Here is an 18,281-nt window from a genome sequence, read left to right as displayed (position 1 = left end):
TTCTCTTGGACAATTTTTTTTCTCGAGGCACTGGATAACGCTGCGTGCCTATCCTTAAAAGGGTTGCCCTGCAACCTGGTGAAAGCGAGAGCTATCACCGCCCAGTCTCAGGGGGCCGAGCCGGGCTGTGGGAGGCGCCTGCGCATTGGGTTCGCCGGATATACGCAAGGGCGTGGGCGGGACTCTGAGTAACCCAGGCAACATCCCGGAAGCCGCAGGCTGTGTTGATCTGTGGCGGGTTCCTGGGTTCCTAAACCTGAAGTTTTAGTCGCTGTGGGAGCTGTAGAGGAGGAGTCGGGAAACGGCGAGGCAGGTTGAGGTGATGGCACGCAGGCCTGCAGCCCGCAGCCACACTGAACCTTAGGCACCGGGGTGACTTACAGGGCGGGAAGAACAGTGGTGGCGTCTCTGTTCCCCGGGGATCCAGGCACCTGAGTCGGCAAGTCCTTGCTAGAAAGCGCAGTCGCGGCTCTGTGTTTTTTGAGAGTGTACACGCGTGTCAGGCACCGCTTTGGGGGCCTTTTGCACAGAGGTAGAAATTGAGCGTACTCGATTGTCGCTTTCAAGTAGTTTACAATGCGGGGTACAATGGGACTGAATCTTTTAAATTGAAGAATGTCCAAGAGGGGTTTCTTAGACTGTTTGAATGTGTTTTGAGGAGTGCGCGGAGTTAACCCGGTTTAGGAGGGAGCGAAAGTCGGAAGGTTGTTCCAAGCAGAGAGTGTGTGGGAGATGTGAGAGAAGAGACTGGAAAGGAAGGTCAGCTGGGCATCAACGTGTGGCAGAGGATCTGAATGTCAGGCTGAACTGGATTCCTCTCTACAGTGGGGAGTTATTCACATCTTTAGGGGAAGTAAATAAACAGGTGAAGCCTACAACCTATCCGTGTATCTGGGTAGGACTGATTGAAGGGACAGTGTTTGGGAAGAGTTCTGTTTCTCTTTGATTAGTTTCCCACACTAATCAGACTGGATTTGCTAAATCTCTTCATAACTTACCCTGCTTATAATTCTTCAGCAGCTTCCTTTGGTCTTTGTGGTAGTGTTCAAATTGCTGTGACTCACAGACCATCATCTGTTCTCTGCTTTTCTTTTTAGCCTAGTTACACCCTTCCAAATCTTTGTTAATCAAACAGAACTTCTCAAACTTTTTGTGGATGCATTTTTCCCTAGGTGGAATATTCTTTCCCCCGACTTCTAATTTTTATTCCTACTTTAGCTCTCAGAGTCAACATTTTTGGGGATTAGGGAGAGGAAGCAGCCTTTTCTTTGTAGAGTAAATTAAATAATTCATGGCACGCGGAATTTACTTCCCATGTTGCCCCTTTCGTTGTAATTACATGTTTAATTGTGGTCCTCTGATAATTCTAAATTCAGGGAGGGCATAGATTATCCCGCTTTCTTGTTGTATCTGGTGCCTGGCTCTTGGTAGATGCTTTCAAAATATTTGTTGAATTAATAGATGGATGATGAAGTGAGTGAGTGATGAGTGAAGGGGAGACCAATTAGGAGAAATAGTGAGAGCCCAAACGATAATATTTTTATTAGAGATGGAGAAGAGTCGGAAAAATGGGAGAGAATTTTTGGGAAAAATTTTTTTAAATCAATAGTGGACTGTGATATCTGGTTGACTAAGAGACAAAAAGGAGCATAAGATGATACTAAGGTTTTAAATTGGAGCCAGTTAGAAGGATGGTAATTCTTTAAGTTCAGCTTAATTGGGCAGACATTTACTGAGTCAGCCAGTTATACATCAAGAATTAGTGATCGGAGGGATATGTATAGTAAATTATATTTTGATACAGTATATTTGAGCTGTTTGGGAGATATGCATAGTAGGCATTTGTTGTTTTTGAGAAAAGGTGTGAATCACTGGTTTGGGACTCATTTTCACAGGGTGTTTGTGTGTCCAATACAGTCATAACTTTGCTCATGGGAGTATGTGAAATCACTGAAGGAGGTTGTGAATTGCCACTTGATAATCTAGAAAGTAGCTCCGTGAGAGCTGGCACCATGTTAGACTTGTTCATTGTTGTATCTTGAAAGCCTAGCCAGTGCCTGGTATGTGGTAAGTGTTCCCGAGCAATTATTGGATGAAAGGGGAGGACATCTAAGAGAAAGGTAAGAGGACTGGGATGGAGGTCCTTGACTAAGTTGTATGTGAGAACAGAGCCAATATAGCCGGGCATTGTGGCAGGCACCTGTAGTCCCAGCTACTTGGAAGGCTAAGGTAAGAGAATCGCTTAAGCCCAAGAGTTGGAGGTTGCTGTGAGCTGTGACGCCACGGCATTCTACCAAGGGTGACCTAGTGAGACTCTATCTTTTAGAAAAAAAAAAAACAGATAATATAAAAAAGGGAGCCAATAAAGCCTGTGAAGAAAAGGAAAAAAGAATAGAAACATCAGGGGAAAGAGTATCATGGAAGCCACTGGAGAAGAGGGCTTTTAGGAGTTGGCATCTACATAGCTAGAAAGGACTATTAATATTTCAGATTTTCTACAAACAGGCTTAGATTTTCTTTAAACATTTTTCTTTTTCTTTTTTTTTTGAGTCTCATTATGTCGCCCTCAGTGGGGTGCTGTGGTGTCACAGCTCACAGCAACCTCAAACTCTTGGGCTTAAGTGATTCTCTTGTCTTAGCCTCCCAAGTAGCTGGGACTACAGGTACCTGCCACAGCACCCGGCTATATTTTTGTTGCAGTTGTCACTGTTGTTTAGCAGGCCTGGGCCAAGTTCGAACTTTGCCTCCCTCGGTGTATGTGGTGGGCGCCCCGACCACTGAGCTTTGGGTGCCGAGCCAGGCTTAGCTTTTCTTGGCTGTGCCAGGTTTGGTATTGATTTCTTAGCACTGTAAACCATCAGACTATTGCTTGTCTAACATTTTAATAATAAACTCTACCATCCTTGTGATCTCTGGATTTTTATAGGTGTTAATTAAGTTCCTTTGTTAGACCACAAAGTCTAATCCTTGCTTAAGAAAGATATGGTTGTCATTATTGGTGATGTTCAAGAGAACACTTTTCAATGCAGAGATGGAGTCAGAGTTTCTATGTCATAAAACTTTTGAGGTGTAACTAAGGGTTAGGAAATAGAGGTGCAAAAGTAAGTCTGATGGGAAAGGAAAAGCCAGAGATGGGATAGCAGCTTAGTTACACTTTTGTGATCTTTCCATATATAGAACACAATTTAGAGCTGGCCGTAAAACTAGTTTCCTATGTAACAAATTACCACAAATTTAGTTGTTTAAAACAATTACACATTTACTCTCTCATAATGTGGGTTATGAGTTCGGACATGGCTTGGCTAGATTCCTCTCCTTAGGATCTCAAAGCTGTAATCAAGTATTTTCCCAGGCTGCATTCTCATCTGGAGTTTCAATTAGTAAAAATCCATTTTCAGGTACACTAGGTTGTTCCTAGAATTTCTTTGTAGCTGTATGAGTAAGCCTCATCTAACACCCTACTTTCCTCTCACAGCCTCTTACTCTGTAAAGAGTAATAAAGAGTTTAGAACTGAGTAAGGAGTTCAGAATAGTACCTGGCTTATATTAAGTACTCAGTATGTATTAGCTGATGCCATCCTTCCCACCACTACCACTGTCATCATTATAACCATCATAAAACTTAAATGTTATTCTCTAACTTGTATGTGACTTATTCTCTTTCGCAGAATTGTAAACTCTGAAAATAGATCCCACATTTAAAGAGTGAATGGGCTTGATAAGAGAGAGTATAGTGAACAACCGAGATTGAGGGTAAACTCTTGAGAATCACTTGTATTTAGGCATTTTTATTACAGTAGACAATGATTTTTTTTTTAAATATACTTAAGGAAAATATTAGAGTCTTTGTTTTAGGCTAATTGGGAGTGAAAGGGTCAAGCTGGGTGGAAAGTTCTATAATTAGGTAGGTAGGTAAAAGCATTCTGGAATGGGAGTCATGTGTGGTTTTTTTTTTTTTTTATTGTTGGGGATTCATTGAGGGTACAATAAGCCCGGTTACACTGATTGCAATTGTTAGGTAAAGTCCCTCTTGCAATCATGTCTTGCCCCCATAAAGTGTGACACACACCAAGGCCCCACCCCCCTCCCTCCGTCCCTCTTTCTGCTTCCCCCCCATAACCTTAATTGTCATTAATTGTCCTCATATCAAGATTGAGTACATAGGATTCATGCTTCTCCATTCTTGTGATGCTTTACTAAGAATAATGTCTTCTACTTCCATCCAGGATAATATGAAGGATGTAAAGTCTCCATTTTTTTTAATGGCTGAATAGTATTCCATGGTATACATATACCACAGCTTGTTAATCCATTCCTGGGTTGGTGGGCATTTAGGCTGTTTCCACATTTTGGCGATTGTAAATTGAGCTGCAATAAACAGTCTAGTACAAGTGTCCTTATGATAAAAGAATTTTTTTCCTTCTGGCATGTGTGTTGTTTTTTAAAAGTCATATGTGTTTTATAAAATCTCAGTGTTTGGGGACTGTGGGTCTTTTTTCTTTTTTTGTAGAGACAGAGTCTCACTTTATGGCCCTCGGTAGAGTGCTATGGCATCACACAGCTCACAGCAACCTCCAACTCCTGGGCTTAGCGATTCCCTTGCCTCAGCCTCCCGAGTAGCTGGGACTACAGACGCCCGCCACAATGCCCAGCTATTTTTTGGTTGCAGTTCAGCCGGGGCCGGGTTTGAACCCGCCACCCTCTGTGTATGGGGCCAGTGCCTTACCGACTGAGCCACAGGCACCGCCCTGTGGGTCTTTTTTCTAATTTTGTATGTTTAATCTAGTATCCTTAGCATTGCTGTCTTAAGAGTGCCAAGCTAATGTTGGCAATTTACAAATTCTAGTTTAAAATCTGTAATTAGCTTTTATTTAGTTTTTATTAGAAGTGGTATCATACCTTATTTTTTCTCCAAAGTTTAGCTTCCTTAATTTTGTGGTAAGCACATGTGTACCTGATAATGATTTTGAGTGTTAGAATGCTTAAAAAAGAACTCCAGCTCTCTTTTGCCCTTTCCTTCCTTCACCTTGAATTCATAGCATTAGCATATGACTGGCATTTCTCTAATAATTGTGAATTTGTATAACTGATAACAAAGTTTATAACTGCAGTCCTACTTCTCTGTGGTAGACTATAATTTCTGCATTCTTTATCAGGTAAATATATGTAAGTTATTGATGTGATACTTCTTTTATTGTAGTTATTTGTGCCAACTTTATATTAGTTGTAAAATGAGAGAACCAAGTGTTTTTTTTTTTTTTTGGCCAGGGCTGGGCCTGAACCCATCACCTCCGGCATATGGGACCGGCGCCCTACTCCTTGAGCCACAGGCGCCGCCCGAGAACCAAGTGTTTTAATAGCTTGTCTTTTGATCATGAAAATTTGTCTTCAGTTATTTTAGGATTCATTTGTTTTTCCTAAATTTCTTTGTTCCTTTTCTGGTGAAGCTTAATTATTACTTTTTCTTGTATTTTAAAAATTTGATGTAATTATTACTCCTAGATGTCATTTGTCAGAGTGAACCGTTATAGTCCCCGGGGAGGCGGAAGAAAAACACTGAAAGTAAAGAAGAAGAAAACTGCAGTGAAACAAGAATGGGATGTAAGTCTAGGTGGGATAGTATGCAAGGTAGAGTGCCTCTGGAGGAACAGGCGCAGTAACATGGTCCTAGTCACCAAGAATAGTGTTCTGAATGGGGCTCAGCATATCATGGGGTGGAATGGGTTTCTAGGCATGTTTGTCCTAGGTCTTTGAGGGTAGAGCAGAATCCTTTGGGGGACGTTTTTAGAATATACATGTCTAGGCTGTAACCTCCATCTCCTTTGAAGACTTAGAATCTTAAAGGGGTGGGGAACGTATTTTATTTATTTCTTTTTCTTTTTTCTTTGTTTATTGTTTGGGATGCATTGAGGGTACAAAGAATTAGGTTATGATGATTGCATTTGTTAGGTGAATTCCCTCCTATAATTGTATCCTGGCTTGGTGTCTGTATCACAGTGGTTATGGTGCCAGCCACATGCACTGAACATGGTGGGTTTAAGCCTGGCCTGGGCCAGCTAAACAACAATGACAACTGCAACAAGAAAATATCTGGGTGTTGTGGTGGGTACCTATAGTCTGAGCTACTTGGGAGGCTGAGGCAAGAGAATTGCTTAAGCCCAAGAGTTGGAGGTTGCTGTGATTTGTGACGCCACGGCACTCTACCGAGGGTGACATAGTGAGACTCTGTCTCAAAAAAAAAAAAAAAAATAATAAAAATTGTGTCCTGCCCCCAAGCGGTGTGTCATACACCATAACCCCCTAACCCCTTCCCTCCTTCTCTCTCCCTGTTCTCTCATTCGCCTACTCCCCACCATGTCTTCATATGAGAATTGAGTACATTGGATTCTTGCTGCTTCATTCTGTGATGCTTTACTAAGAATACATTCCACTTCCATCTGGGTTAATACAAATGATGTAAAGTCTCCATCACTTTTAATGGCTGAATAGTATTCCGTGGTATACATGTACCACAGCTTGTTAAACCATTCCTGGCTTGGTGGGCATTTAGATTGTTCCCACAATTTGGTGATTGTAAATCGAGCTGTGATAAACAGTCTAATGCAAATGTCCTTATGATAATGAGATTCTGGGTAGATGCTCAGTAATGGGATTGCAGGATCAAATGGGAGGTCTCTTTTAGTTGGAAACATATATATATATTTTTTTTCGTAGAGACAGAGTTTCACTTTATGGCCCTTAGTAGAGTGCCATGGCATCATACAGCTCACAGCAACCTTCAACTCCTGGGCCCAAGCGATTCTCCTGCCTCAGCCTCCCGAGTAGCTGGGACTACAGGCGCCCGCCACAACGCCCGGCTATTTTTTGGTTGCAGTTCAGCCGGGGCTGGGTTTGAACCCGCCACCCTCGGTATATGGGGCCGGCACCTTACTGACTGAGCCACAGGTGCCGCCCGTTGGAAACATATTTTAAAAAGTCTCCTCTCCACTTGATTGAGAGCTCATTGCATTAAGGCAACTCTAGGTCACTTGCATCACTGAAGTCTGAACTTTTTGGTACTTTTACCAGATGTTTCCACAGCAACGAGTGATACTATAACCATGTGAGTGCCATTTTTGGCTGAAAAAATAAAAGGTCTTTATTGTCTTAAACCTTAAATTGTTGCTTACCTCTAGAGACTGGCCAGTTTCAGGGCAAATATTCTCTTAAGAGATAAAACAAATCTCAAGTACTTGGGACATATAATCTCTGGTTCCTAACCTGACTATCACCTTGTATATGAAGGGTATTAATTACAGCTTGATAATTTGGTTGGGACCGTGATATTTTAAATGCCTTTGCTTTCTGTTGTAGAGAATAGTTAGTAACTAGTCAGGGACTAGTTTGAATTTCAGGCTGTCTTTTGGACTTGGAACCTTATGGTTTTGCAGGTCATCACCTTAGCCAGGTATCTTGTGCAAACCAAAAGCTTTTAGCAGTGAAGCAGGGTTACTTCTCTGTGCTAAGATTGTTTTGTTGTCATCTGATCAGCCATAAAATATTATAAAGTTGTGATTCTAGGGTAATGAAACCAATTAAGAGGGGGAAAAAAGTACAGGTAATGTAACTGTTGACCCCTTCAGAGTAGTTACTTTTCAGTATAGTTGACCTTTGCATAACCCAAGTTTGAATTGTGCAGATCCACTTATGTGCAATTTTTTTTTTGATAAATACATTTGGTCCTTTATATTTGTGGATTCCGCCTCCACAACCATAGGTGGATTGTAAATACAATACTTTTGGGATGGAAAACCTGTATATACAGAAGACTAATTGCAGGATTTGAGTATACATGGATTTTGCTATATTTAGGGGTCCTGAAACCAATCCTCTGGATACTGTGAGATGACTATTTTTTCCTGTATGCTGCTATTGCTCAAAACTTAATCGAAACCCATTATTGCATTATTTGAAATTGCATTAAAAACCTTTTGTTAAAAATTTAAAAAAAAATTTGTTTTTTCAATAGAAAATATTCATAAGTCGTTTGGAGTGGATGGTAAATGAGGAAGAAGAGATCAAATGGAATTAAAAAAAAAATATATATATATATATTTAAGTGAAAGCAAAAGATCTTATTACAGATAAAAGTGGACAGGAAAGTTTCCAGTACACTGGAAACTTGGAAGGGGTCTTGAACAGGTTGCTGAATAAATATTGTTTTGATAAAAATCATGAGACGTTTTCTAAAATGGCTTGTAAATTGAAGGCAATTTCAGAAGAAAATAGTTTTAAGCACAGTAGTATTGATGACTACTCTATTTTCTTCCTTGAGAACTAATTCCAGGAATATTGCTTATTTGTATGTCTGAATTTTTTTATAATTATTAAAATCAATTCTCATGATCCTATAGTTTGACCTTGTACCTTTTTTTTTCTTTTTGCTCATAAAGACAGTGTCTTACTCTGTTGCCCTGCTGGCCTCAAACTCCTGGCCTCAAGAGATCCTTCCTGCCTCAGCCTCTTGAGTAGCTGGGACTAGTGCCCAGCTAGCTCCACTGTGCTCAGCTTATGCCTATGCCTTTCTAGATGGATGTAAAAGGAGTAACAGTTTCCATGTAGAAAAGCCTTTAGCTAAATGGAAATCATGGCCTAAAAGTTTACTCTTTGAATAGTCAGAAGCTCTTTTGATTTATTACTCTTTGTATTTCTCCTCACTTAGAAGTAAACTTACCCTAACCTGTTTCATTTCCTGCCTTGCCAAATTTGTGTGGGAAAATGGCTGAAGTTGTTTTGGAAAGGGCTTAGTTACAAGGCTACTACTTAAAGCTGTGCAGGCTATACACCACACAATTCCAAGGGGTGCTATTTACATGGACTTGGGTATTAATGGAGTCCTGGAGTTGTGTGGTGTGGTAGCCCTGTCATGTTAGTTTAGTGTCTTTTTTTTTTTGAGACAGAGTCTCAAGCTGTTGCCCTGGGTAGAGTGCCGTGGTGTCACAGCTCATAGCAACCTCAAACTCTTGGGCTTAAGCGATTCCCTTACCTCAGCCTCCCAAGTAGCTGAGACTACAGGTGCCTGCCACAACACCTGGCTATTTTTTGGTTACAGTTGTCATTGTTGTTTAGCAGGTCTGGGTTGGGTTTGAACCCGCCACCCTTGGTGTATGTGGCCGACGCCCTGCCGACTGAGCTATGCATGCCGCCAGTTTAGTGTCTTTCTATTTAAGTGACTATTTTTACATATTATGAAATTATGCATTGTCCTCAAACTTCATCTCTTATTGTACTAGTTTCTGTGCTTAAGGTATTCATGAATACAAGCTGAACCTCTCTATAGTGATTACACTTTTCTTTAAGGAATCTTTAGAGTTGCCTCATGGAACCCTGGGAATACAGTTTGAAACTAAAACTTTAGTTAAACTTACTCATTTTGAATATATACTACCCTCTTTTATTCATTGTTTTAATACCATATATGCCTGAATGGTGAATTTCATGCTTATTTTCTGTAAGACACCTAAAAATAGTCTTTTGTTTTCTATGAGACACCTGAAAGTAATCTGTGCTATTATTTAAATTGAGAATATTGGCTCCTGGAAAGAAAGAATTTTTGGCCCTAGGATTTTGAAACTATTTCAACCATTAAAATCCACTAAATGCTAATGTTTTATAAGACAACTTTTTTTTTTTAAAGAAAGGTCATCTTTTTTTGCAGAATACTGTGAATGATCTGACAGTTCACCGGGCAACTCCTGAAGATCTGGTAAGTTTAACATCGAATATTAAGTCATTTATTCAGTGTTGTATGTGGTATTTGACTTTTAACCTTCAGAGTAGAAACCACAGGCTCTTCCTGGAAGTTGTTCAGTTATGTTTAATCTTGCTTATGGGTAAACACATATAAAATCAAAAAGCGTATCTTCTGGACTTCCTGATTTTCCCTAGGAACATCAATTAGTATGTATTAGAATTTCATTAGATAGCCTAGGTTTATAGCTCAGATCTCTCTCATCTAATATTGCCATGTATATATCTATCTCTTTTAAAAAATATATACACATCTTCAGCATTATTTATTATTTCCCTATATAAACACATTGGTTTAGTCAATGTAGTAATTTATCCCTTGAACATGCCATGTGGTATTTCACATTTGTGCCCCACTTTGTGTTATTTTGGTAACTTGGAGCAGTTTTCCTATCTTCTTCTCTTCCTGTCCAAATCTTACTTTAGTTCCTTATCCTGGTTCAAATCTACTTTTTAAAAAGTTTCCACTATAGATTTTTTTAAAAAGACAGCTTTTTAGAGACATAATTCACATCACATGCTGTCATACTTATCCTTTTAAAGTGTCCTGTTCAGTGATTTTTAATATAAAGTTGTGTAACCACTGTGACTAAGAACATTTTCATTACCCTAAAGCGTGACTCTGTGCCCATTAACAGTCACTTCCTAAGCCCACCCTTCCCAGTTTGCAGCAGTGTCTATTGTACCATTGATATCTTTGACACTTCACAAATGGAATATAATATGTGGACTTTTGTTTTTAGTTTCTTTCTCTTAGCCTAATGTTTTTAAGATTCATCCATTTTGTAGTATGTATCAGTACTTTATTCCTTTTTTTCTTTCAGAGACAAAGTCTCACTCTGTTGCCCAGGCTAGCATGTTGTGGTGTCAGCCTAGCTCACAGCAACCTCATGCTTAGGTTCAAGTAATCCTCCTGCCTCAGCCTCCTGAGTAGCTGGGACAAATTCTTGCCATGACACCCAGGCTAATTTTTCTATTTTGATTAGAGATGGGGTCTCACTCTTGTTCCTGCTGGTCTCAAGCTCCCTAGATCAAGGGATCCTCCCACCTTTTCCTCCCACAGTATTAGGATCACAGGCGTGAGCCCCTGTTCCCAGCCAGGACTTTATTCCTTATTATTGCTGACTAATATTCCCTTGTATAGATAAACCATATTTCATTTATCCATTTGTTACTTGGTGGACATTTGGGTTGTTTTCACTTTTTGACTATTATGAATAAGTTTTTGTGTAAACATATGTTGCCAGTTCTTTTGTGTATATATCTAGGTGTAGAATTACTGGGTCATATGGTATCTCCATATTTAATTTTCTGAATAACTACAAAATTGTTTTCCAGAGTGGCTGTACCATTTACCACCAGCATGTGTGAGGGTTCCAATTTCTCTACATCATTGTTATTGTCACTTTTTAAATTTTAGTTCTGCTAGTGGGTATTAATAGCTATTTCATTGTAGTTTTGATTTGCATTTCCCTAATGACAAATGGTGTTAAGCATATTTTCATGTGCTTATTGGCCATTTGTAGTATCTTCTTTGAAGAAATGTCTATTCAGATCCCTTCATTGTTTTTAAATTGAGTTATTTGCATTTTTATCAAGTTGTAAGAGTTCTTTTTATAAGCTGAATACAAGCTCTTTATCAGGTATGATTTGCAAATATTTTCTCTCATTTTCTTAGTTGTTTCATTTTCTTGATGGTGTCCTTTAAGCAGGAATCATTTTAATTTTGATGAAGTCCAGTGTATTTATTTTTTCTTTTGTCACTTGAGTTTTTAGTTTTATATCTAAGAAACTATTAATATTATTTAACACAAAAGTCACAAAGATTTACTCCTATGTTTTCTTCTAAGATAAAGTATATCATCTATCTTTTTGTGGGTATGCCTTATCCCCCTAGGAGATTGTCAATGCTATTGAGAAATAGGGGCCATATCTTACACACCTTTGTGTACCTTCCCAGAAGTCTTAGTCCCAATAGGTGCTCAGTAAATATTTATTGAGACTAATAATGTTTTCCCACTGACTTAACATTTTTTTAAATGAAAAATTTTAAACAAGTGAAATAGAAACAAAGATATAAAGAACTCCCGTGTATTGTTCACTGTTTACTATTACAGTTCTTAAAATTTTACCACAGTTGCTTCATTTATCGCACTCTTTTCTTCCTTTGCTGAAATATTTTAATGCAAATTTCAGAGAACAAATCATTTTGTTCCTGAACTATGTATATAAAATTTGCAATGTCATTATCATACCCAGTAAAAGTAAAAATAATTTTTTTGGTGTTAACACCTAGCCCATATTCAGATTTTCCCAATTGTTTCAAAAATGTCATCTTCATTTGTATTTTGTGAGTCAGAATCTTTACCTAGTATTTGGTTGTTAGTCTCTTAATGGAGATATCTTATTTACATGGTGAAAACTCAGCAGTACATTTTATTCAATAGTGTATATTCATATTCATAGTTTTGAATACTAGAGTACTTGGATCAGCTTCTATTCTTTAGCTACCTTAGTATACTCCTCCTTTCTAAATTTTTTTTTTTGCAGTTTTTGGCCAGGGCTGGGTTTGAACCCGCCACCTCCAGCATATGGGGCCAGCGCCCTACTCCTTTGAGCCACAGGCACCGCCCCTCCCTTCTAATTTTAAGACCTGGCTCATATCTCTTTTTCTGCTCTAGGTGCTCTACTTACCTGGATTTCTGTATCTTCAGTGACCCACTTTCACATGAAATCTTTGGAGGTCTATAAAAATACTGTGTTATTTGTTCTTGGTAATGATGTATTTACCATGAAATGAGAGTGTCTTTGCCAGAGATGACTCAATGTTTTATGCCTTTTACATGTGCTCAGTCAGTGCATGTGTATGTATGTATGTTTAAAACATGTTGGTTTTGACCCACTGACCTCCATTGGTTTTACCACACATTAAATTAATCACAACCTGTGATGTAAAAAAACACCATAGTTTTGTATATAGGAAGTAGAAATTAATATTATTTTCAGTATGTCTTTTAGCTGGGTCTATTAGTTCTAGATACTTCTTTTATTTTAAAGATCATTTTTGAAAATTTAGAGGACTGTAAAATTTTGGCTATGTTGTACTAGAAAAAAATCACAAAATGATGAACTAGATTAGGTGGTCCCACCATTTGAATAGGCAACTTCTTTCTTCCTGAAACATTTATATTTTTTTCTTTCTCTATAGGTACGTCGTCATGAAATCCACAAATCAAAGAATAGAGCATTAGTACATTGGGAATTGCAAGAAAAAGCTCTGAAAAGAAAATGGAGGAAACAGAAACCAGAAGCTTTGAATCTTGAAAAAAGAAGATTATCTATCATGAAAGAGGTAACTGCATTATCATTAGAATTAGAAAGAGAAGGAAGAGATAAATAGGATTCTCTTTTTTCCCCCTGAATTAGATTCACATTGGAGAGATTCTAGTAATTATCCTTATACAATGATCTACTTGTGGACTTTGAAAATAGCAGCAAAGTGATGATCAGAGTCTAGTTTGGTGGTTTAAATTCCTGCTCCACAACTTATTAGCTGTGTGACCTTAACCAAATTATTTACTTCTCAGCCTGAATTTTCTCATATTTAAAATGGAATAGCATTATTTGCATGATTGCATTGTTATGAGATTTCAATAAATACTTGTAAAGTGATTAATACAGCCTTTGGCATATAATTAGTGCCTTATATGTAGAAGCTACTACCCTGTTTTCCTGAAAATAAGACCTACTTACAGGAAAGATAAGACATCCCCTGAAAATAAGACCTAGCACATCTTTGGGAGCACACCTTAAAATAAGACACTGTCTTATTTTTGGGGAAACAGGGTATCATTATTTTTCTCACTTTAGCGCAGCAGTTCTCAACCTGTGGGTCTTGACCCACAGGAACTGTATTAAAGGGCTGTGGCATTAGGAAGGTTGAGAACCACTGCTTTAGCAGCAGTACTATTAGATTATTTTGTAAAAAAAATATGTGCTTGTCCAAATGGGTAGTAAGCCACTTGTCTTTGGCTTAATCTTTTGCCAGATATTATAAGGCATTTGAATAAGTAATCTGATATGTAGGGATAAACAATCTGGGAAATAAGAGGAAATTACAGTGGTTATTTTGCTGTATTTGAGATGAAATCATTGTAAAGGAATATGTTTTGTCTGTAGTGTTATTCCTTGATGAGGTTGAAGCTTATGGCACTTGGCTGTTGTCTGGGTGACATTTTATGGCAGCTTTGACTTCTACTGTCTTTTGAGGAATTCATTAAGTTTCTTTTATATACATCAGCAGGAGGAATGATATGTCAAATTTTTAGAAGAGCTTGAGAAAAGAACAATGAATTGATCAAGAAAGAATGCTTCTTTACAGTCACGTACATTTAAATGTTACCCAGTAATTCTCAGTGAAAGCCCTGAAAATATAGATCTGACCAGGAAAAGTAGCTTGTTTGTGGTGCAGTGTTGGACTCAGGGCGCGCGCGCGTGTGTGTGTGTGTGTGTGTGTGTGTGTGTGTGTGTTTTAAAAGAAAGTCTTGCCATGTTGCCCGGTGGGGAAGTTCAGTGGGTGATTGTAGCTCATTGCAACCTTGAACTCCTAGGCCCAGGTGACCTTCCTATTTCAGCCACCTGGGTAGCTGAGACTCCAGGGTGTATGCCACAATGCTGGCTCATTTTTGTTTTAATCTTTGTAGAGAATGGGGGTCTCACTTTATTGCCCAGGCTGGTCTCAAACCCCTGGCCTACAGGCGATCCTCTGGCCTCAGCTTCTCAAAGTGTTAGGATCACAGGTATAAGCCACTGCTTTTGGCCTCTCTGGGCTTTTGTTTCCCTTTTCTAGTGCTTGTGTCCTCAATTTATGATACAAGTAATAGATGTGTTAGAAGTAGGTGTTGAAAGAAGAGCGGTGAAGGAGGATGGATAACATTTCTCTGTCTTCTTTTTATAGTGCTGTTTCCTCAGGTGCAAATGTAGCTTGTTCTCAATCCTGATTACATGTTAGAATCAGTCAGGATTGAAAGGCTTCATTAAAAATAAAAACAACTATGATATTTCGACCCTGTGCTCAGAGATTCAGATGTAGTTGACCTGGTATGTGGCCCCACATAGGTATTTTTAAGACCATACCTATGTAATTTTAATGTGCAGAGAGGTTGAGAACTTCCCTTCTTAGGGAAATTTTGGTACTTCTCTTGAGCAATATGTAATGTCTTGGAAGTTATTCCATTTTAGTACTTAGAAATATATTTTTTCTTTTTAATGGCCAGTAGTAAACAGATGTGTCACAATTTATCCAGGACTTTATTGGTGAACACTTAGATTGTATATTATAGTTTAAGCTTCTGGAAATAAAAAAGATCCCAATATATAGTGGTTTAAACAAAATAAAAATTTTACTTTTATCTGATGAAGCAGTTGAGAGGTAAGAGGTAGTTGTCAGGGAGCTATGCAGTTTTTCATTACATGGCTTCTATCTCTTGAGTATAAAATAGCTGTGACAGCATCTTTTGGTTCTATGCCAGTCAGCAGGAAATAGGAAAGACAGTGTGCCACTCCTTTTACATACTATCCAGAAATTCTAGCTATCTTCTATTGGCCAGAAAGTCATCACCTGGCCCTTCCGACCTGCAGAGAAATATAGGAAAACTAGCTATGTACTTGGCTAAAACTTGAGAGTTCTGCTCTTAAAGGGAAAAACAGGGAGAAAAAGAATATTGGTGGATAAGTAGCACAGTCTTCCACCCACAGATTGTTTCCTATCTTGCCACTAAAAATAATGAATATCCTTGAATATATTTTTGGGTATATATATATATATATATATATACACACACATATATATATTTACAGGATGAATTCTTAGAAATAGAATTTCTGCATCAACAAAAGGCACCTCGGTAGGGTTGGGAGATGGTTCTATCTCCATGTAAAAATCGGGAAACTAAGTTTAAAGGGATTGGATTTTGCTTATTATCACTTGACTGGGCCTAAAAGCCTAGTCTTCTGGCTTCAGATGTACTCCAACCTTATACTGTTCCAAAACTTACTTTTTGGTGGAAGGAACAAATTTAGAACTTTATGCTTACCAACTGAGCCATAGGAGGAGAAGAAGGGGAAAAAATAAGAATGTGATTCTTGTTATTATTCTCTTTGTGTCCTAAAAGAATAATTGTGGGTACATTATAATCTTGTTTACATGGTATAGAGAAATTTTGGTAAGAGTATTTGTTACCAGATGTTTTACTGATTTGAGTCAGAGACCCTTCAATTTAAGAATGTCATCTGGTGGTGGTGGATAGAGGTAGCTTGCTTTTGCTCTATCTAGCCTGTGGCTTGGCTTATAATTATATGAAAGTTCCTAAGTTGAAAGTATATAATCAGAGGCACTACAATAATGGTTATTTTTTGAGTTCCCATCTCTGCAGGATAGAAAAATGACTTGTTCATAAACATAGGAGCATCACATTTTTGTTTAATCCTGCAATTCAGGTCTTAAATCCTAAAACTTATATCATATATCATGTTTTTTAAGTTGTGGGTCATGACTCAGTAGTAGTCATGAAATCACTTTATTGGTTGAAACACCTCCTGAGTTCATGGCTCAAAGATTCATATCTTTGATCTGTGTTTTCCAAAATCTGGATCCTAATTTATTAATGGATCGTGAAATCAAGTTAGTGGGTTGTAACCCTCATTTAAAAACTAGAATAGAAATTAAAAAGAAAATATCATAGTGTTTTCATGCAGCAAGGTTAATTAAAACTTTATGTTTATGTAAATATGTATATATTTATGTTTGTGTGTATTTGAGTGTATCTGGTCATAATTTGATATGTATTTCTTATTTTGCATTGCAGCCAAGCATTTGCAAAGGCACTAATTATTGTAATAGCCCCATCTACTGGTACTTACAGATATTGCCACTGAAGAATTTTAGGAGGATAGTGGCCTATGGTTATTTTTATGCTCTGTGCCTTTATATGGTCTTTTCCTTTGTGATTTGAAAAGCAAATGTATTTTTTTCTGGATATTAATATTTGTCATTCATATGTGTCCAGATTCTTTCTGATCAATACCAGATGCAGGATGTATTGGAGAAATCTGATCATTTGATGGCTGCAGCAAAAGATCTATTTGTTGATGCTCCTCGTAGACGTACAGGTTAAGTATTCAGTTCAGACAAGAGCTTTTCCTCACTAGCTGTAGCTCACAACTAACTATTTGAAGGAATTTAAAGTTCTTTCTTAGGTATCATGTTATTTATATTAAAGTATTTTATGGTAAATTTGGAAGGGTTGGTAGGGTTAGTTATTACAATTTATTTGCTTTCCATTAAGGATAGTAAGTATTTGTGTTACAAATTATTCAGCTAAGGAAAGGTAAATTGTTATCATCTACTAAAATATTTCATGGTCCTCTTTGCCTCTTTGCTTATTTGCCCTGGCAATGGAGGCCCGTTCGTTGTCTATGGTGAACATATGTTGCTCTGTTAAGCCTATATATACTTGCTCTTACCCTGTAAATTACCTTTCTCTTCCTCCATAAACTTTGTTCCTCTGCTAGCTTTAAAAAAATAAAATATTTTATGGTGTAATGTGTTGAATTTTGTAATTTTAAAATGTATCTTAATTTTTAGCTTAATAATATGAAATTAACTTATAATTATGGTACTTGCATTTATATATGATTTAAGTAAAGCTTAATTTAAAACCTCTAGCAACCTCAGTCTTTTTCTGTAAGGAACTTTACCTCTTGTCAGATACACAACATTATTCATTTTAGTGTGTATATACATATAATCCATTATTTATCTTAATCTTCCAAAATCAGATCATTAGTTTTTAGTGTAATGTTTGGATTCTGGCCTTGCCATTTATTAGTGTGACTCTGGGCTATTTGCTTAACATCTCTGTGTTTCAGTTTGCTGATCTATAAAATAACAGTACCTACCCCACTGGGCTTTGAAGGGTAAGATGAGTTGATATATATAAGTGTACTTAAAACAATACTTGGCATATAAAAAACACTATGTAAGTGTGAGGTATTACTATTGTTATATTATTTAGGATTTTCACATCCTGATGCAAACCTATGTCAATGAAGAGCTTGTGAAGTCAATTAAATGAAACAAAATCATCATGACTTATTTTTCTTTTGCAGGGTTTCCAAATATAACAATGGCTCCTGATTCTGCACAGAGTCCCATAGTGGTAAATGAAGACCCTGTCACCCAGGCTCTTTTTAATGAATCTGCTATAGAACCTCAGGTAATGTGCTTTACTCAACAGCTATAATGTTATTTATTTATTTTTTTATTTTTGGGGGATTCATTGAGGGTACAAAGAACCAAGTTACATGGATTGTGTTTGTTAGGTAAAGTTCCTCTTATAATTGTGTCTTGACCCCAAAAAGTGTGTCACTATAATCTCCCACCTACCTCCCTCCTTCCCTCTCGCATTCCTCCCTTTCCCCTATCCCCACCG

The 18,281-nt window shown here is 37.8% G+C and overlaps 1 protein-coding gene across 6 annotated transcripts in view; it reads left to right on the top strand.

The window, feature by feature from the left end:
• Positions 1–201: 201 nt before the first annotated feature.
• The window catches only part of SPICE1 (spindle and centriole associated protein 1), a 66,729-nt gene continuing 48,649 nt past the window's right edge, over positions 202–18,281 (top strand). For 2 of the 6 annotated variants that reach the window (XM_053565119.1, XM_053565114.1), the window contains exons 1-6: positions 202–439; positions 5,503–5,601; positions 9,698–9,745; positions 12,998–13,141; positions 16,857–16,959; positions 17,959–18,065. In XM_053565119.1, coding sequence (XP_053421094.1) covers positions 5,503–5,601; positions 9,698–9,745; positions 12,998–13,141; positions 16,857–16,959; positions 17,959–18,065 — 501 coding nt within the window. In that variant the 5' untranslated portion in view covers positions 202–439. Of the gene's footprint in view, positions 533–5,502; positions 5,602–7,078; positions 7,103–9,697; positions 9,746–12,997; positions 13,142–16,856; positions 16,960–17,958; positions 18,066–18,281 lie in introns of those variants that run through there. The other 4 variants (XM_053565116.1, XM_053565115.1, XM_053565117.1 and 1 more) reach the window with 4 other exon arrangements.

This window comes from Nycticebus coucang, chromosome 16 (assembly GCF_027406575.1).
Source record: "Nycticebus coucang isolate mNycCou1 chromosome 16, mNycCou1.pri, whole genome shotgun sequence".
Lineage (NCBI taxonomy): Eukaryota > Metazoa > Chordata > Mammalia > Primates > Lorisidae > Nycticebus > Nycticebus coucang.
This window is presented reverse-complemented; position numbering and strand designations above follow the sequence as displayed.